This window comes from Dermochelys coriacea, chromosome 9, assembly GCF_009764565.3.
Source record: "Dermochelys coriacea isolate rDerCor1 chromosome 9, rDerCor1.pri.v4, whole genome shotgun sequence".
NCBI lineage: Eukaryota > Metazoa > Chordata > Testudines > Dermochelyidae > Dermochelys > Dermochelys coriacea.
This window is the reverse complement of record NC_050076.1, coordinates 56,781,400-56,800,641: the sequence shown is the minus strand read 5'-3', so window position 1 is coordinate 56,800,641 and position 19,242 is coordinate 56,781,400. Positions and strand designations below refer to the sequence as shown.

General features: G+C 43.2%; 2 protein-coding genes across 11 annotated transcripts in view; one reads left to right on the top strand and one right to left on the bottom strand.

Moving 5' to 3' along the window:
• LOC119861508 (high density lipoprotein binding protein) overlaps nucleotides 1-19,242 on the bottom strand; it is a 152,578-nt gene that overhangs the window by 4,252 nt on the left and 129,084 nt on the right. The window contains exon 28 of one of the 6 annotated variants that reach the window (XM_038416731.2): nucleotides 6,603-8,859. The exons of the other annotated variants lie outside the window; for them this stretch is intronic. Within the exon in view, the coding sequence (XP_038272659.1) occupies nucleotides 8,848-8,859 (12 nt within the window). The 3' untranslated portion in view covers nucleotides 6,603-8,847. Of the gene's footprint in view, nucleotides 1-6,602; nucleotides 8,860-19,242 lie in introns of those variants that run through there. 6 annotated transcript variants of the gene reach the window in all.
• Nucleotides 1-19,242, top strand: part of PPP1R7 (protein phosphatase 1 regulatory subunit 7) — a 46,215-nt gene that overhangs the window by 9,012 nt on the left and 17,961 nt on the right. For 3 of the 5 annotated variants that reach the window (XM_043491623.1, XM_043491621.1, XM_043491622.1), the window contains exons 3-7: nucleotides 31-104; nucleotides 2,188-2,253; nucleotides 3,562-3,692; nucleotides 4,893-5,055; nucleotides 9,735-9,851. In XM_043491623.1, the coding sequence (XP_043347558.1) occupies nucleotides 31-104; nucleotides 2,188-2,253; nucleotides 3,562-3,692; nucleotides 4,893-5,055; nucleotides 9,735-9,851 (551 nt within the window). The remainder of the gene's footprint in view (nucleotides 1-30; nucleotides 105-2,187; nucleotides 2,254-3,561; nucleotides 3,693-4,892; nucleotides 5,056-9,734; nucleotides 9,852-19,242) is intronic. The other 2 variants (XM_038416736.2, XM_043491624.1) reach the window with 1 other exon arrangement.

Below are 19,242 nucleotides of genomic sequence, written 5' to 3'. Positions count from 1 at the left end.
GTGGATGTATAACATGAGTTTATACTGTATGTTCTCATTCTGCTGCAGGAGAAGCAGAGACACCAGTGGATATGGAGACAATTAACCTGGATCAGGAAGCTGAGGTAATGCTGGTTGCACTCATATCGGACTTATTTAAAGAAAGAAAGGTAGGCAAAAGATGACTAGTTCTGTGAGAAAGTATCTTAATCTTGGACAAGATTAATAATTCTTCCGGATGTGTTGGCTGTCCAGATCTCCCCAAAATTGAACCTGAGTTTTACAGTCAGAAGCAAAGAAGTACTTTTTAAATCAATAGCTGGAATCTTTTTGTAACAACTTGGGATATTAGGACAAAGTCATTTTAAAGCAGAGATAGTATAAACATCAAGCAACAGGTTGTAAGCATTTGTTAGACTGTCTTTAAAGATTTCCTTGCTGTTGCAAAACTTTATTCTGTCAGCACGCATAGGAAGTTATCCACCCAGCCTGTCAGATAAATGAATTGTGAGAGACTGTTTACAGAGCAATGTGCTGAACTTTGGCAGGTGTTGTATTTACATTTTGTTTGTATGTTTCTCTGGCAAAAACTGAACAGCAGGGGCTAGGCAGCACAGATGGTAAATGTATTAGCTGTTCACCTATTTATGTTTGTAGTCCCAAAACCACCAAATAATTAGACACAATTGACAATTTCTGCCAGCAAAGGCCCAGGACTGGAGTAGAAAAGGATGCTCTAGTTAGAATTGAGGTAACACTAGAAAGGTATGTATGGGAAGCCTGTGCAGTACCTGGCTCTAGCCAATAGAATTAGCACTTCATCTGCATAAGAACAAAACTCACCCAAAAAACTTCCCTTCTGTTAAGTGAACGCAGGTTGCTATAACCACTAAAATATTCTCTAGTTCAGACTTTTCCAGCTGTAGGCAGACATGCTGTAAGGATTCCCTCCCCACTCTGAACTCTGGGGTACAGATGTGGGGACCCGCATGAAAGACCCCCTAAGCTTATTTCTACCAGCTTGGGTTAAAAACTTCCCCAAGGCACAAATTCCTTTCCTTGTCCTTGGACGGTATTGCTGCCACCATCAAATGATTTAGACAAAGATTCAGGAAAAGGACCACTTGGAGTTCCTATTTCCCCAAAATATTCCCCTAAGCCCATTCACCCCCTTTCCTGGGGAGGCTTGAGAATAATATACCAACCAGTTGCTTTTAATAAAAGTACAGACCAGACCCTTTATGTTTAGGACACTAAAATCAATCAGGTTCTTAAAAGAAGAACTTTATTATAAAGAAAAAAGTAAAAGAAGCACCTCTGTAAAATCAGGATGGAAAGGAATTTTACAGGGTAATAAAAAGATTTAAAACATAGAGGATTCCCCTCTAGGCTCAACTTCAAAGTTACAAAAATAGGAATAAACCTCCCTCTTAGCATAGGGAAAATTCACACGCCAAAACAAAAGATAATCTAATGCATTTCCTTGCTATTACTTACAATTTCTGTAATTTTAGATTTATCATTTCAGTAGGAGCTGGTTTACCTGCTTGGCCTCTCTCTTTGCCCCAAGAGAGAACAAAAAAAAGAGCACCAAAAAAACTCCCCCAGATTTGAAAGTATCTTCTTTCCCCATTGGTCCTTCTGGTCAGGTGCCAACTACGTTAATTGAACTGATTAACCCCTTACAGGTAAGAGATTCTGTACCTCTGGCCAGGAGGGATTTTTTGTTACTGCATACATAAAGGTTGTTACCCTTCCCTCTATATTTATGACACATGCCATCTTGGGCAATAAACCCAAGCTCCCCCTCATACTTAATGGCACACAGTTGCCCGCAAGACCAGAGTTTTGCAAGATTTTTAAGAAGGGGTCTTATTGAGGTCTACATATTCTATGAACCTACAGTCTCCCTTTCAAGGCAATGCACAAGCAGCATTTGCACTCTGGACTTGGAAAACACTATCATGAAACAAACCTTCAATCCTAAACAGCCAGTGGATGAGTCAGTCTTCTCTGGGGAGGGATAGCTCAGTGGTTTGAGCATTGGCCTGCTAAACCCAGGGTTGTGAGTTGAGTCCTTGAGGGAACATTTAGTCCATTTAGGGATCTGGGGCAAAAATTGGGGATTGGTCCTGCTTTGAGCAGGGGGTTGGACTAGATGACCTCCTGAGGTCCCTTCCAACCTTGATATCCTATGATTCTCTTTAGGATGTTGACCTGAATCACTTCCGAATTGGAAAGATCGAGGGATTTGAAGTGCTCAAGAAAGTGAAGGTGAGACTCAGAAGGAATGGTGAGCATCAAGGTACAAGCAACTCTAGGAGCTGCAACTCTTATGTCATTTATCTGTAAGCCAGCCAGTATGATGAGTCTTTCTCTGGCTGGGAACCAGCAGAGATTCTAATGAGCAATAACCTTTTAAGAAGCGTGTCTGTGAAGAATGTAACTGCTCCTCTGCCAAGCAGTAGCAGATGTCAGGGCCTTGTAAATCTGCTTCCCAGAGGAGGAGAAATCAGTGACATGGAATCTAGGTTTATTCCAAGTGTAACTTGCTTTATTTACACCTACATGCCAGTCCTGGAACAGGGGTGCAGGCAACTCCCTTCTTTCAGGAATCTCAGCTCAACACAAACTCTGCTTCAAGATTTGAAACCGAGGCAGAGAGCAATCTCTCCTGCTACTTCTACAACTCCCTCTCCTCTCAAAGCTGCCTCAACACAGAAATTTGCAGAACCAAAACCTAACACAACTACAAGCATTTCTTCCAAGACTAAAAACTTGCTTGCACGCTATCAAACTTGGAAGACTTTAACCGTGTGACCTGGTGACATCTGCCATAACAACTTTTGAGGGCTTTCTCAAAATCACTGTTGTGCATTTTGAGACTATAGTACATTCTATGATAGGCTGAAACATGAAATACGCCTTTGTTGAGAGACTAGTAAGTTGCAAGTAAGTTCTTTAGTCTTTGGACCAGCAAACTGTGATGCTGAACCCCAATTTGAAGAGTAACTAGTTCCAGCAAGTCTGCTATTAACAAAACTAGAGAAGCAAAATTCTGTTTTAAAAAAAAAAATGTATTGACTGTATTGCTTTTTTCAGCGTTGCAAGGATTCTTCCTGTGTGATGGTCCATCCTTTCAGCCAGAATGTCCTGTCCTTGCTGTGCAAGTCTGTGGCATAACAGAATCCTTTCAACAAGATAATGGGAACCAGGTCCCTCCCTGCTTCTAGAACATGATTCCTTTTGAGCTGAAACCTGCAATCCTTGAAGTCCAGACTAAATTCCTATTGACTTCAGGGGAAGCAGAATTGGGCCTTTAGTTAATAGGCTAGCCACAGCATCAGTTCCATGTGCTCCTTCCTCACCCTATACCTGGCATGGCTGTGCGTCTCTTGTCCTTAAAGAAACTGGATCGACATTTCCTCCTCCTCATGGTAATGGGGGTGAACTATAAAATGGAGTCTGATGGTAACCCCAAAGAAGGGGTGCATATTGTCTTTTTCAGATGCATTTTTTTTTCTCGTGGGGTTTTTCTCACTTTGTTGTGGCTTTTTTTTTTAACTTCTCCCCAATACTCAGACTCTGTGTCTGCGTCAGAATTTGGTTAAGTGCATCGAGAACCTGGAACATTTGCAGACTCTCAGAGAACTGGATCTCTATGACAATCAGATCCGGAAGATTGAGAACTTAGAGGCCCTGACAGACCTTGAGTGAGTATCCAGTGAGGAGGGAATGACCAGGACTGGGTGGTGATGTGATAAATGAGGCTGCCAGTCTGCAGGCTTTCTATGAAGTGGTTGTCAAGCAAAATGTATCATGAGGTATTTTTTAAAAAAAAAACAACCTTAATTACACAAGCTGCACTCTCTGCTTGTAGACATTTCTTGTGGAGATTCACCTGGGTGCTACGTGCAGGACAACGTCTTGTGTTCATTGGGGTTTAGGTCTTGCTGTAAGCTGGTTTCATTACTCTGGAGGCGATCAGGGACAGTTTTTGGTAAAACCAAAAATTGAATGTACTGTAGATGTGTGGCTGGAGTGCTGCATGGCGGCAATGGACTTCTACCCCAGAGAAGAGGACTGTAGCCTCCGATTGTTCTGTGGTGACCACTGTAACTAGAATTTGCATTATAGAAGCAGCTATTGGCCCTGAGTGAGATCAGAATCCCGTTGTGCAGAGCCCTGTACAAACATAGTTCCTGCCCTGAAGCGCTTCCAGTCTAACTAAGCAAAGCAGACAAGGTGGCAGAAAGAAAGTATTGTTATCCCCATTATACAGTGACTCGCTCAAGGTCACAGTGGAAGTCTATAGCAGGGAACTGAATCCCAGTCCAGTGTCCTAACCACAAGCTCGTCCTTCCTCCAAGCAGCTGAATTCTGTACTGTCCTTCTGGCTAGAGGACATGAGGCCTTGCAAGAGGTGATAAATTGTTGGGGATACTGAAATTCACCTTGATTTAGACTCAGTTCACAAACACCTCCACTAGTAGTGATTGTCTAGTGCTTAAGGGAGGTTTTGATCTGGTGCTTTTCAGAAGGAATTTCCATAGGGACAGGCTGGGTTGGGAAAGGCATGTTGTAATAGTATTTTTAAAATTGGAGGCTGAAGTGCCATTGTTGGGTTGGGTTCAGGTGGTGATGTAAAACTAGTGCCAATTCTTTGTGTTTTTTTTTCCTTCAGACCCTGTTTTAAGCATGTATTTAATCTCCTGTATGGTAAACAAATGCTGTTTCTGACTCCCTATAGCTTAGTGTGCTAACAAAGTGATTTGAGCTCCATAGGTGATGGGAAATTTATTTTAGATCCTTCTCCCCCCTCCCCCCCCGTATGCAAGTGCCCTTTCCTTCCATGGACTCCCTTTGCTTTTGCCTTGGATTGATGAGGTCTTTATTTGCTTTGCTTATGGCAGGATCCTGGATATCTCTTTTAACTTGCTGCGAAACATTGAAGGACTAGACCGGCTGACCCAGCTTAAAAAACTCTTCCTGGTCAACAATAAAATCGGCAAAATTGAGAACCTGAGCAACTTACAGCAATTACTGATGTTAGAGCTGGGATCCAATCGAATCCGGGTAGGCACGACTGCAAAATGTATAGTAGAAGCAAAATTAACATCTACTCTATGTGGTGAAAGTAGTTGGAGATACAGTAATAGTTGGCTAGATACAACTGAGATAACCCAGTCGTGTTGCATAGAAATGAGGAAAGGGCAGATAGAAGGAATGCACATATTTTTGGAAAAAAAGGGAGTACTTGTAGTATCTGCTATGCAAGATCTGGAGTGGTAGGGAATGGCTTAGTCTTTTCCACGTCCTCTTCCTTGCACACTCACTCATTTGGTGTTAAGCAGTCCTGTCTCTAGAGATGAGGTCAGAAACCAGCCTAGAAAGGGAGCAGCTGCTCCTCTCTTCTGTCTTGTTCTGCATACATCTTGGAGACTGGAAAGCTCTGTTCTAGTTGAACTATCTGAGGCAAGCCAGCCATGCTGCTTTCCTTTGATTGGGATTTTTTACTCTGTGATTCTTTAGCTCTTATATGGAACTGATTAGGCATAACCGAAATGGTCCATTTTATTTTTTGTGTGCTTTTGAAAATTTTACCCAGAGATCTATTTTCAGGTGTCACTTAGGAGCCCACATTCTGTTGACTTAGTGCCTCGATGACTTTTTAAATTAGGATTTAGATGCACTGTGCACATCTGAAAATGTTACTTGCAGTGACTCACTTTGTTCCATAAAGGGACAGTACTCTCTAGGAAAAGAAGATCATGGGCATCATAGAGAGAAAAGCTGATTTCTATCTTGAAAATACTCAGGTTCTTGTAACTTTGTAATCATACTGGAATAGTGTCATGAGCTTGCCAATAATTTAGGCAGTAACACTTTTGATACGAGAATCAAAACTGTCTCACAGGAATACTGCAGGGGAAGCCAGCCTCCCACCCAAGTCTTGTATCCAATGTGTTTTCAGTTTCCTTTCATCTTTTTGGAGCAAGGCAGGTATATGTGTTTGAGTATTGAAATCTGTTAAGATTAGATCTGTTTTTTTCATTTCTGGTTTATGTTGCTTCATGCAGGTGTTTCTAACCTGAAGTAAGAATTAGTTATTTTACTTCACTTATAGCCTGAAATGCCTGTACATCTCCTATCCTATGACTGACTTTTCCTTTCTATCATTTGTCTTTTTATCCATGTGGTTCTCCTGACTTTAGGGACATGGTCAACTTCAAGAAGATGAATGAATGATTTCAGATACTACCTACCTCTGCCAGTTGTGTGTTCTCTTGCTGTTGCTGGGTGTGAGATCCACACAAACAAGGGAACATGAGAAATACTGAAGCTGACTACACATAAAGTGCCGTCAAATGCTCAAGATAAAAAATATGAAATAGACAGAAATACTTCCCTAATCTCTTTCAGTATAGAAATCTTATGGAATGCTTGTAACAATAGTAGGTAGAAAAATGTCAGTCTGAAAGATGATTTCTAAGTTGACAGTATCCCTTTAACCCAGCTTCTTTGGTAAACCAGCTGTTTTGCTGAAGGAGATAATAAGAAAAGAAGGAAAGCATCTAAGGTGGGGAGAGAGTTCTTGGTTTTCTTTTTTTATCATAACCACCTGGGAGCACGTTTCTCTTCATGGAACCTGGGTGCGGTTCCTTCCCCTCTCCTGTGGTCGGCCTTTTTCTTAGGCTGAAAGGGAGGAGCGCTTTGCTTGCATTATAGTCAATAGATTTGCCTTCACAGCTAAAAGAGAGAGACTAGTCCATTTCTCCCCAGCAGAGAGAAATATTACTTGTGAAATGAAACTGCTGTGGGGAATAACACTGCAGTTTTGGGGCTGCAGCTAGTTAAATGATTGGGAATCTTGGACTTTGGACAAACAGGGCAATGGGATTTCCATAGGTGACCTGGAGAGGCAGGCAGGAATCCAGCAAACTGAATTCAGTGGACTAGCTTCTATGCCACATCTATGGGTATGTGAGGCAATTTGAATCATTCCCAGGTAGAGAAAGACAGAAGATGCAGTTATGTTCTTATACTGTATTACTGCAGATAGGGTCTAGCCAGACAATCTCTTCCAACAACTTAAAAATAAATAAGTACAAATTTTGGTGAATTGACCTTCATGGTAAAGGACTGAAAGGTATGTGGAGATAGGTCACATCAGATTATGTAACCTCTAAAGCTTATTTTAATGGGGGGGAAATTAGAAAAATAGTACCTGTGTTTGTAGACTGATTGCATTCTGACTTCTCAAAGTGCCCCCATCCTAAGTGGCTAAATGCTGCAGTGCAATGATGAGTGGAGTCAACTTCCAGACAGACAACAAGGAAATAGCTCTTGTTCCTTTTGGGTTTGTGGGCAATAAAAACCTTTTATTGCTGTAGCTCTCTTCTGCACTGTAACTTGTGGACAAATTCCTGGAGATAACTCTATAGGATGAAGACCTAAAAAAGGACTTCTGAAATTCCAGTCTTTAACAAGGTCATATCAATATTTTGATGCTTGGGACTTTTCTGGCTTGCTGACGGTGCATTAGAATGGCAAGAGCACTGGAATTTGCAGCAAAGGGTCAGTTGCCTTGCAAAATTCTCTCACTTGATATCAAGTAATTCTTCTTTGTGATGGGTAGGTAAAATGCTGCTAATTCTCTGATTGGTGGTGTCATGGTAAGCGTGGGCAAGTAAATTTATTTTGTGCCTGCTCTGGTATATTTTATGCTGATCTTTTTTGCAAGGTTGGACTAAGCCAATTATCAAACAGATGACCTACCTCTTATGTCTCCTGTCTGCACTTGTTCGATAATATTCTCACTAAAATAAGCATCTCGTTGACTCTCATAGCTTTAAGGAGATATTCTCCCCCTCCTCCCCTGCGTGTTTTCTTCTTCTTACATATCCCCAGAGCGCTAAGCGCTTCCCAATTACTACAGCAGGAGTTGCCAGTGAGGGGCAGAGGTGGTATCAGCTGCAGGTTTCTCCCACTGCTGAGCTGAACTCGGAACAGACTGCTTAGGGACCTGGCAGAACACAATCATTGGCAGGGACACAGGCGTGATAGAGTCCCCATGTGAGCTGTTACCAACATGTTACCATTTATTTGTTGATGGCTACATGGCAAACATAGAAAAGCCTTTTCAGTTATGACACTCTCATTGTTCGAATATTTTTCTGACCTGGCAATCTAAGCTACTTTAGAGTCGATTATAAGTTGTTGTATATGATTTGTCTGAACAATGTCATATGCCTTTGAGGCTCCAGAAGAAGGAAAAGGAAATTTCTTCAACTATTTATGTGCTGAAGTTCCTTTTTTTTTTTTTTTTAAAGCCTGCCTGTGTTTCCTTTTCTTTTTAGGAGTCTCTGGGATCCCCCCTTTCACACTTTTCTGCCCTCTGATACTTTCTCTGATGAGAAGGGCTGGACACATCTCTTTTTAGAAACAAAGAATACAGTTCTTTTGATCATCCAGAGGGAAACCTCCTCATTCCACCCTGCCCCCAAGAAGTTCTGTACTTAAACTAGAATGGCACATATTGTACTAATAGTAATATTTGGCACATGTAGCATTTTCATCTTCAAAGCACTGTCTCATTATTATGAACTAAACAGCCCTGTGAAACCAAAAAAAGCATTATTATCCTTATTTTATTATAGGGAAACTGAGACACAGAAGCTGAATGACTTGCCTCAGGCTACACATCACAACAATGGCAGAGTCTGGATTAAGACTCAGGAGTTCCTAGCTCCCACTCCTGGATTCATTCCATGAAAGCATGCTGGCATTTGTGCTGCTCCTGTTCCCCCAAGGCAGGCACCAGCTCGTGTGAACTAGGTGTTGCAGAATCATTCGGGGTCGTGATTCTCAACTGCACAGCTGTGGATGAATGCAATAGTTAATCTCAATGGAATGTGGTGTTTGTAATATTGAAAATGCTGCCATCCTCAGAAACCTTTTAAAAACAAGTCCAATGTATCTGCCAAGGACAATAACTTCCATTCTCATTCAGTTGGGTTGGCTGTAACGTGTTTTGTCTTCTGAAGTTATTTATTATGTTAAGAGTGAATTTCCTAAATGGATTCAGCTCACTATTTGTTCTGGGTGAGGTGGGATAATGGCTTCTGCCTTCTAAGGACATGCTCATCAGACTATTACATTTCTTTGGGGTTATAAAGAGTAATGTGAACTCTACCAGAAGAATTGGATCTTTCCATAGACTGTCTCCCCTTTCCTTTCCGCCTTGTTAGGGATGCCAGCTTCATTAACACAACAGTTCTCAAATTGTTGTGAAGCCCAAGCTCCACCCCCACCAGGAGCAGCAGGGCTCGGGCTCTTGCCGCTGCCCTCCCTGACCCCCCCCCCCCTCCTCCAGGCAGCAGGGTTCTCTTCTCCCCCCAGCCCCCGGGGTCATGTAATAATTTTATTATCAAAGTGGGGTCGTGGTGCAATGAAGTTTGAGAACTGCTGCGGGAACATTTCTAACATTGCTTATTTTTAATATTGATTGCTTTCTCTCAAAATTCGAGGTGGAAAATAATCTGGATGGTATGGCATAAGGGTTCTAATCTGAATAGTCATTTTAGGACTCCATAGATCCAGAAGGACAGAATGCTTGAATTGATCAGGAGATCTAGGTTTGCTTGCTGTGTTCCCACCATCTGAACTCTCTCTTTAAATGAGTCTGGTGATGGCACTTAAGGCTGGGAGTAGTGCCCAGAACAGTAACACTGCCTCCTTTGGTCATTTTACAGGCAATTGAGAATACTGACACACTGACTAACCTGGACAGCCTATTCCTGGGAAAGAACAAAATCACCAAGCTCCAGAATTTGGATGCACTGACAAACTTGACAGTGCTCAGTATACAGGTATTGATCCTTCTTGGGCTCCTCATTCCACCTTGACAAGGGAACATGTAAAGCACGACTCAGCCTGAATCAGCAGATCTTCAATCTTTCTTCAGCTAATTTTTTTTAAAGACTGTGACATTCTCTGTGCTCAGTATTTTGTTTCATGCCTTTTGAAAATGGAAATGCAAGCACTTTGTAAGTGCATCAGATGGGTGTCTAGTTCTACTTTGGTTGAGGGGAGGAAGAAAGAAATACTTCTGCATCCGTGGCTCAGATACAGTTTACTAACTTCTTCTAGTAATTGTAATGAAAGAGGTGCCAGGGCTCAAGCCTTTTTCTTTTTTTTTTAAACTTTCATAACTGACATGGGAAGCCCAGCGGTGCCAGGGTTATGAACTGCTGAACCTATAGGCTCAGCCCTGGCAGCCCTAGCACAAATTAAGCACTGGGGTTGACCCTACAGCAGCAGTCCCTGGAGGATGCTTTCCTTTTGCTGCAGCAGTGGAAGAAATCTCCCCAAGGAGATCAAGCGGAGTGTCCCAAGGGTCAGTCCTGGGGCAAGTTTTGTTCAATATCTTCATTAACAATTGGGAGGATGGCGCGGACTGCACCCTCAGCAAGTTTGCAGAGGACACTAAACTGGGAGGAGTGGTAGATACGCTGGTAGGTAGGGATAGGATACAGAGGAATCTAGACAAGTTAGAGGATTGGGCCAACAGAAATCTGATGAGGTTCAACAAGGACAAGTGCAGAGTCCTGCACTTAGGACGGAAGAATCCCATGCACTGCTACAGATTAGGGACCGAGCGGCTAGGCAGCCGTTCTGCAGAAAAGGACCTAGGGGTTACAGTGGACGAGAAGCTGGATATGAGTCAACAGTGTGCCCTTGTTGCCAAGAAGGCTAATGGCATTTTGGGCTGTATAAGTAGGAGCATTGCCAGCAGATCGAGGGATGAGATCATTCCCCTGTATTCGTCATTGGTGAGGCCTCATCTGGAGTACTGTGTCCAGTTTTGCGCCCCACACTACAAGAAGGATGTGGAGAAATTGGAAAGAGTCCAGCGAAGGGCAACAAAAATGATTAGGGGGCTGGAGCACATGACTTACGAGGGGAGGTTGAGGGAACTGGGCTTACTTAGTCTGCAGAAGAGAAGAATGAGGGGGGATTTGATAGCTGCTTTCAATTGCCTGAAAGGGGGTTCCAGAGAGGATGGATCTAGGCTGTTCTCAGTGGTAGCAGATGAAAGAACGAGGAGTAATGATCTCAAATTGCAGTGAGGGAGATTTAGGTTGGATGTTACGAAAAAAAATTTTCACTAGGAGAGTGGTGAAGCGCAGGAATGGGTTACCTTGGGAGGTGGTAGAATCTCCTTCCTTAGAGGTTTTTAAGGTCAAGCTTGACAAAGCCCTGGCTGGGATGATTTAATGCTTTGAGCAGGGGGTTGGACTAGATGACCTCCTGAGGTTCCTTCTAACCCTGAGATTCTATGATTCTAAGGCTGTGCTAAATGAGGGGATTTATCCTTTTTGCCCTGATACTAAGTGTCTCCTTTTAACATGCAGAGCTAATAAAAGTAGTAAAAAGCATTTAATAGAATATCAGGGTTGGAAGGGACCTTAGGAGGTCATCTAGTCCAACCCCCTGCTCAAAGCAGGGCCAATCCCCAACTTTTGCCCCAGATCCCTAAATGGCCTTCTCAAGGATTGAACTTACAACCCTGGGTTTAGCAGGCCAATGCTCAAACCATTGAGCTATCCTTCCCTGCCAATATATAAGACCCATACTGGGTCAGACCAATGGTCCATCTAGCCCAGGATCCTATCTTCTGACAGTGGCCACTGCCCACATACCCCAGAGGGAATGAATAGAACACGTAATCATTGAGTGATTCATCCCCTGTCGCCCATTCCCAGCTTCTGGCAACCAGAGGTTAGGGACACCATTGCTGCTATCCTGGCTCATAGCCATTGATGGACCTATCATCCATGAACTTCCCTAATTCTTTTTGAACCCTGGTCCTTGAACCTTGGTCTTCACAATATTTTCTGGCAAAGGGTTTCACAACACTGTGCGTTGTATAAAGTATTATTTCCTTTAGTTTGTTTTAAACCTGCTGCCTATTAATTTCATTTGGTGACCCCTAGTTCTTGTGTTATGAGAAGGAGTAAACAACACTTCCTTAATTACTTTCTCCATGCCAGTCATGATTTTATAGACCTCATTCATATCCCCCCTTAGCTGTCTCTTTTCCAAGATGAAAAGTCCCAGTCTTATTAAAAAAAAAAAAAAATTTTGAAGGAGAAATTAGTTAAGGACATTGAAGTCAATGGTAAATGGGACAAAATACAACATGGTTTTACAAAAGGTAGATCGTGCCAAACCAACCTAATCTCCTTTTTTGAAAAGGTAACAGATTTTTTAGATAAAGGAAATGCAGTGGATCTAATTTACCTAGATTTCAGTAAGGCATTTGATACCGTGCCACATGGGGAATTATTAGTTAAATTGGAGAAGATGGGGATCAATATGAACATCAAAAGGTGGATAAGGAATTGGTTAAAGGGGAGACTGCAACGGGTCCTACTGAAAGGCGAACTGTCAGGTTGGAGGGAGGTTACCAGTGGAGTTCCTCAGGGATCGGTTTTGGGACCAATCTTATTTAATCTTTTTGTTACTGACCTTGGCACAAAAAGTGGGAGTGTGCTAATAAAGTTTGCAGATGATACAAAGCTGGGAGGTATTGCCAATTCGGAGAAGGATCGGGATATTATACAGGAGGATCTGGATGACCTTGTAAACTGGAGTAATAGTAATTAGTAATAATAGTAATAGTAAATAGGAGTTGGAGGCGCAAGTGGTGTTCTCGTCCATCCTCCCCGTGGAAGGAAAAGGCCTGGGTAGGGACCGTCGAATCGTGGAGGTCAACGAATGGCTACGCAGGTGGTGTCGGAGAGAAGGCTTTGGATTCTTTGACCATGGGATGGTGTTCCATGAAGGAGGAGTGCTGGGCAGAGACGGGCTCCATCTTACGAAGAGAGGGAAGAACATCTTTGCCAGCAGGCTGGCTAACCTAGTGAGGAGGGCTTTAAACTAGGTTCACCGGGGGAAGGAGACCAAAGCCCTGAGGTAAGTGGGAAAGCGGGATACCGGGAGGAAGCACAGGCAGGAAGGTCTGTGAGGGGAGGGCTCCTGCCTCATACTGGGAATGAGGGGCGATCAACAGGTTATCTCAAGTGCTTATATACAAATGCACAAAGCCTTGGAAACAAGCAGGGAGAACTGGAGGTCCTGGTGATGTCAAGGAATTATGACGTGATTGGAATAACAGAGACTTGGTGGGATAACTCACATGACTGGAGTACAGTCATGGATGGTTATAAACTGTTCAGGAAGGACAGGCAGGGCAGAAAAGGTGGGGGAGTAGCACTGTATGTAAGGGAGCAGTATGACTGCTCAGAGCTCCGGTACGAAACTGTGGAAAAACCTGAGTGTCTCTGGATTAAGTTTAGAAGTGTGTGCAACAAGAGTGATGTCATGGTGGGAGTCTGCTATAGACCACCGGACCAGGGGGATGAGGTGGATGAGGCTTTCTTCCGGCAACTCACGGAAGCTACTAGATCGCATGCCCTGATTCTCATGGGTGACTTTAATTTTCCTGATATCTGCTGGGAGAGCAATACAGCGGTGCATAGACAATCCAGGAAGTTTTTGGAAAGCGTAGGGGACAATTTCCTGGTGCAAGTGCTAGGGGAGCCAACTAGGGGGAGCGCTTTTCTTGACCTGCTGCTCACAAACCGGGTAGAATTAGTGGGGGAAGCAAAAGTGGATGGGAATCTGGGAGGCAGTGACCATGAGTTGGTTGAGTTCAGGATCCTGACGCAGGGAAGAAAGGTAAGCAGCAGGATACGGACCCTGGACTTCAGGAAAGCAGACTTTGACTCCCTCAGGGAACAGATGGCCAGGATCCCCTGGGGGACTAACATGAAAGGGAAGGGAGTCCAGGAGAGCTGGCTGTATTTCAAGGAATCCCTGTTGAGGTTACAGGGACAAACCATCCCGATGAGTCGAAAGAATAGTAAATATGGCAGGCGACCAGCTTGGCTTAATGGTGAAATCCTAGCGGATCTTAAACATAAAAAAGAAGCTTACAAGAAGTGGAAGCTTGGACATATGACCAGGGAAGAGTATAAAAATATTGCTCGGGCATGTAGGAAAGATATCAGGAGGGCCAAATCGCACCTGGAGCTGCAGCTAGCAAGAGATGTCAAGAGTAACAAGAAGGGTTTCTTCAGGTATGTTGGCAACAAGAAGAAAGCCAAGGAAAGTGTGGGCCCCTTACTGAATGAGGGAGGCAAGCTAGTGACAGAGGATGTGGAAAAAGCTAATGTACTCAATGCTTTTTTTGCCTCTGTTTTCACTAACAAGGTCAGCTCCCAGACTGCTGTGCTGGGCAACACAAAATGGGGAAGAGATGGCCAGCCCTCTGTAGAGATAGAGGTGGTTAGGGACTATTTAGAAAAGCTGGACGTGCACAAGTCCATGGGGCCGGACGAATTGCATCCGAGAGTGCTGAAGGAATTGGCGGCTGGGTTTGCAGAGCCCTTGGCCATTATCTTTGAAAACTCGTGGCGAACGGGGGAAGTCCCGGATGACTGGAAAAAGGCTAATGTAGTGCCCATCTTTAAAAAAGGGAAGAAGGAGGATCCTGGGAACTACAGGCCGGTCAGCCTCACCTCAGTCCCTGGAAAAATCATGGAGCAGGTCCTCAAAGAATCAATCCTGAAGCACTTAGAGGAGAGGAAAGTGATCAGGAACAGTCAGCATGGATTCACCAAGGGAAGGTCATGCCTGACTAATCTAATCGCCTTTTATGATGAGATTACTGGTTCTGTGGATGAAGGGAAAGCAGTGGATGTATTGTTTCTTGACTTTAGCAAAGCTTTTGACACGGTCTCCCACAGCATTCTTGTCAGCAAGTTAAGGAAGTATGGGCTGGATGAATGCACTATAAGGTGGGTAGAAAGCTGGCTAGATTGTCGGGCTCAACGGGTAGTGATCAATGGCTCCATGTCTAGTTGGCAGCCGGTGTCAAGTGGAGTGCCCCAGGGGTCGGTCCTGGGGCCCGTTTTGTTCAATATCTTCATAAATGATCTGGAGGATGGTGTGGATTGCACTCTCAGCAAATTTGCGGATGATACTAAACTGGGAGGAGTGGTAGATACGCTGGAGGGGAGGGATAGGATACAGAAGGACCTAGACAAATTGGAGGATTGGGCCAAAAGAAATCTAATGAGGTTCAATAAGGATAAATGCAGGGTCCTGCACTTAGGATGGAAGAATCCAATGCACCGCTACAGACTAGGGACCGAATGGCTCGGCAGCAGTTCTGCGGAAAAGGACCTAGGGGTGACAGTGGACGAGAAGCTGGATATGAGTCAGCAGTGTGCCCTTGTTGCCAAGAAGGCCAATGGCATTTTGGGTTGTATAAGTAGGGGCATAGCGAGCAGATCGAGGGACGTGATCGTTCCCCTCTATTCGACACTGGTGAGGCCTCATCTGGAGTACTGTGTCCAGTTTTGGGCCCCACACTACAGGAAGGATGTGGATAAATTGGAAAGAGTACAACGAAGGGCAACGAAAATGATTAGGGGTCTAGAGCACATGACTTATGAGGAGAGGCTGAGGGAGCTGGGATTGTTTAGTCTGCAGAAGAGAAGAATGAGGGGGGATTTGATAGCTGCTTTCAACTACCTGAAAGGGGGTTTCAAAGAGGATGGCTCTAGACTGTTCTCAATGGTAGCAGATGACAGAACGAGGAGTAATGGTCTCAAGTTGCAATGGGGGAGGTTTAGATTGGATATTAGGAAAAACTTTTTCACTAAGAGGGTGGTGAAACACTGGAATGCGTTACCTAGGGAGGTGGTAGAATCTCCTTCCTTAGAGGTTTTTAAGGTCAGGCTTGACAAAGCCCTAGCTGGGATGATTTAACTGGGACTTGGTCCTGCTTTGAGCAGGGGGTTGGACTAGATGACCTTCTGGGGTCCCTTCCAACCCTGATATTCTATGATTCTATGATTCTATGATTAATAAGATGAAATTTAATAGTGAGAAGTGTAAGGTTATGCATTTAGGGATTAATAACAAGAATTTTAGCTATAAGTTGGGGACGCATCAATTAGAAGTAACGGAAGAGGAGAAGGACCTTGGAGTATTGGTTGATCATAGGATGACTATGAGCTGCCAATGTGATATGGCTGTGAAAAAAGCTAATGCGGTTTTGGGATGCATCAGGAGAGGCATTTCCAGTAGGGATAAGGAGGTTTTAGTACCGTTATACAAGGCACTGGTGAGACCTCACCTAGAATACTGTGTGCAGTTCTGGTCTCCCATGTTTAAAAAGGATGAATTCAAACTGGAGCAGGTACAGAGAAGGGCTACTAGGATGATCCGAGGAATGGAAAACTTGTCTTATGAAAGGAGACTTAAGGAACTTGGCTTGTTTAGCCTAACTAAAAGAAGGTTGAGGGGAGATATGATTGCTCTCTATAAATATATCGGAGGGATAAATATAGGAGAGGGAGAGGAATTATTTCAGCTCAGCACCAATGTGGACACAAGAACAAATGGGTATAAACTGGCCACCAGGAAGTTTAGACTTGAAATCAGACGAAGGTTTTTAACCATCAGAGGAGTGAAGTTTTGGAATAACCTTCCAAGGGAAGCAGTGGAGGCAAAAGATCTATCTGGTTTTAAGATTCTACTCGATAAGTTTATGGAGGAGATGGTATGATGGGATAATGGGATTTTGGTAAGTAATTGATCTTAAATATTCAGGGTAAATAGGCCAAATCCCCTGAGATGGGATATTAGATGGATGGGATCTGATTTACTATAGAAAATTCTTTCCTGGGTATCTGGCTGGTGAATCTTGCCCATGTGCTCAGGGTTTAGCTGATTGCCATATTTGGGGTCGGGAAGGAATTTTCCTCCAGGGCAGATTGGAGAGGCCCTGGAGGTTTTTTTGCCTTCCTCTGTAGCATGGGGCATGGTTGACTGGAGGGAGGCTTCTCTGCTCCTTGAAGTTTTGAACCATGATTTAAGGACTTCAATAGCTCAGACATGGGTGAGGTTTTTCATAGGAGTGGGTGGGTGAGATTCTGTGGCCTGCGCTGTGCAGGAGGTCGGACTAGATGATCAGAATGGTCCCTTCTGACCTTAGTATCTATGAATCTCTCCTCCTACAGCAGCCGTTCCATATCCCTAATAATTTTTCGCAAAAAGAAAAGGAGTACCGGTGGCACCTTAGAGACTAACAAATTTATTAGAGCATAAGCTTTCGTGAGCTACAGCTCACTTCATAGGATGCATTTGGTGGAAAATACAGTGGGGAGATTTATATACATACACAGAGAACATGAAACAATGGGTTTTATCATACACACTGTTCCTCTGATATTCTTGTTAACTGCTGGAATTAGCCTACCTGCTTGTCACCATGGAAGGTTTTCCTCCTTTCCCCCCCCTGCTGTTGGTGATGGCTTATCTTAAGTGATCACTCTCCTTACAGTGTGTATGATAAACCCATTGTTTCATGTTCTCTGTGTGTGTGTGTGTGTATATAAATCTCTCCTCTGTTTTTTCCACCAAATGCATCCGATGAAGTGAGCTGTAGCTCACGAAAGCTTATGCTCTAATAAATTTGTTAGTCTCTAAGGTGCCACCGGTACTCCTTTTCTTTTTGCGAATACAGACTAACACGGCTGCTACTCTGAAACTAATAATTTTTGTTGCCCTTTTCTGTACCTTTTCCAAGTCCAATATATCTTTTTGGAGATGGGGCAACCACATTTGCGTGCAGTATTCAAGATGTGGGTGTACCTTGGATTTATATAGAGGCAATATGATATTTTCTGTTTGTATTATCTATTCCTTTCCTAATGATTCCCCACATTCTGTTTGCTTTTTTGACTGCCGCTGCACATTGAGTGGATGTTTTCAGAGAACTATCCACAATGACTCCAAGATCTTTCTTGAGTGGTAACTGCTAATTTAGACCCCATCATTTTATATGTATAGGTGGGATTTTTTTCCAACGTGCATTACTTTGCATTTATCAACATTGAATTTCATCTGCCATTTTGTTGCTCGGTCACCCGTCCCTTTGTAACTCTTGCTTAGGACTTAATTATCTTCAGTAGTTTTGTACCATCTGCAAATTTTGCCATTTCACTGTTTGCCTTTTCCCAGATCATTTATGAATAAGGCTACAATTTTGTCTCCATTGACTTCCGTGACATTTTCAGACTGGTGGCTGGACTATTTACCGTTCTCCATTCTGAAACCTGACAGTTTATTCCTACCCTTTGTTTCCTATCTTTTAACCAGTTATCCATGAGAGGACCGTCCTTCTTATCCCATGACAGCTTACTTTGTTTAAGATCTGTTAGTGAGGGACCTTGTCAAAGGCTTTCTGAAAATCTAAGTACACTATATCTACTGGATTTCCCCTTGTCCACATGCTTGTTGACCCCCTCAAAGAATTCTAGTAGATTGGTGAGGCAGGATTTCCCTTTACAAAAACCATGCTGACTCTTCCCCAACAAATCATGTTCATCTGTGTGTCTGATAATTCTGTTTACTTTAGTTTCAACCAGTTTGCCTGACACTTAAGTTAGGCTTACTGGCCTGTAATTGCTGGGATTGTGTCTGGAATCTTTTTAAAAAAATTGGCATCACATTAGCTATCCTCCAATCATTTGATACAAAAGCTGATTGAAATGATAAATTACATACCACAGTTCTGCAATTTAATATTTGACTTCCTTCAGAACTGTTGGGTAAATACCGTCTGGTCCTGGTGACTTATTACTGTTTAATTTATCAATTTGTTCCAAAACCACCTCTAATGACACCTCAGTCTGTGTCAGAGAAACAATCTATTTTCCCCTACATACCAATATAGCAGCCTGGCAACTTCCAGCAGGGGGTATAACAATCAGATGTTCATACACACACACTGTTTCACTGCCAATAAAAGCTTAGCATGTATGACAGACACAGTAAGCGTATAACAGATGTATTTGGGGGTCTGTTTATAATTGCTACGTCATCCTCTTCCCCAGCTCATAAAAGAGCAATATAAAATGAGTGCTGTTGAAGTCCTTGCCTGGTCTCTTAAAGAAATTAAACAGAATTCAGGGTTGCAGCTGTCATAAGTAGGGGGAGAATCCAAGATCCTGCCAGGTTTGAAGGGACTCTGGCTCACCTGGAACTTGCTTGTGAGTTGGTTACAAAAGTTTCAAAGTAATTGAATGTCCCAGATCCATCAAGTACAGTGTTGTCCTTCCTCTGTAACAGGCAAAGTCCTTCCTTCCCAGGCACTTTATTTCTATCTAAATGATCTGTGTT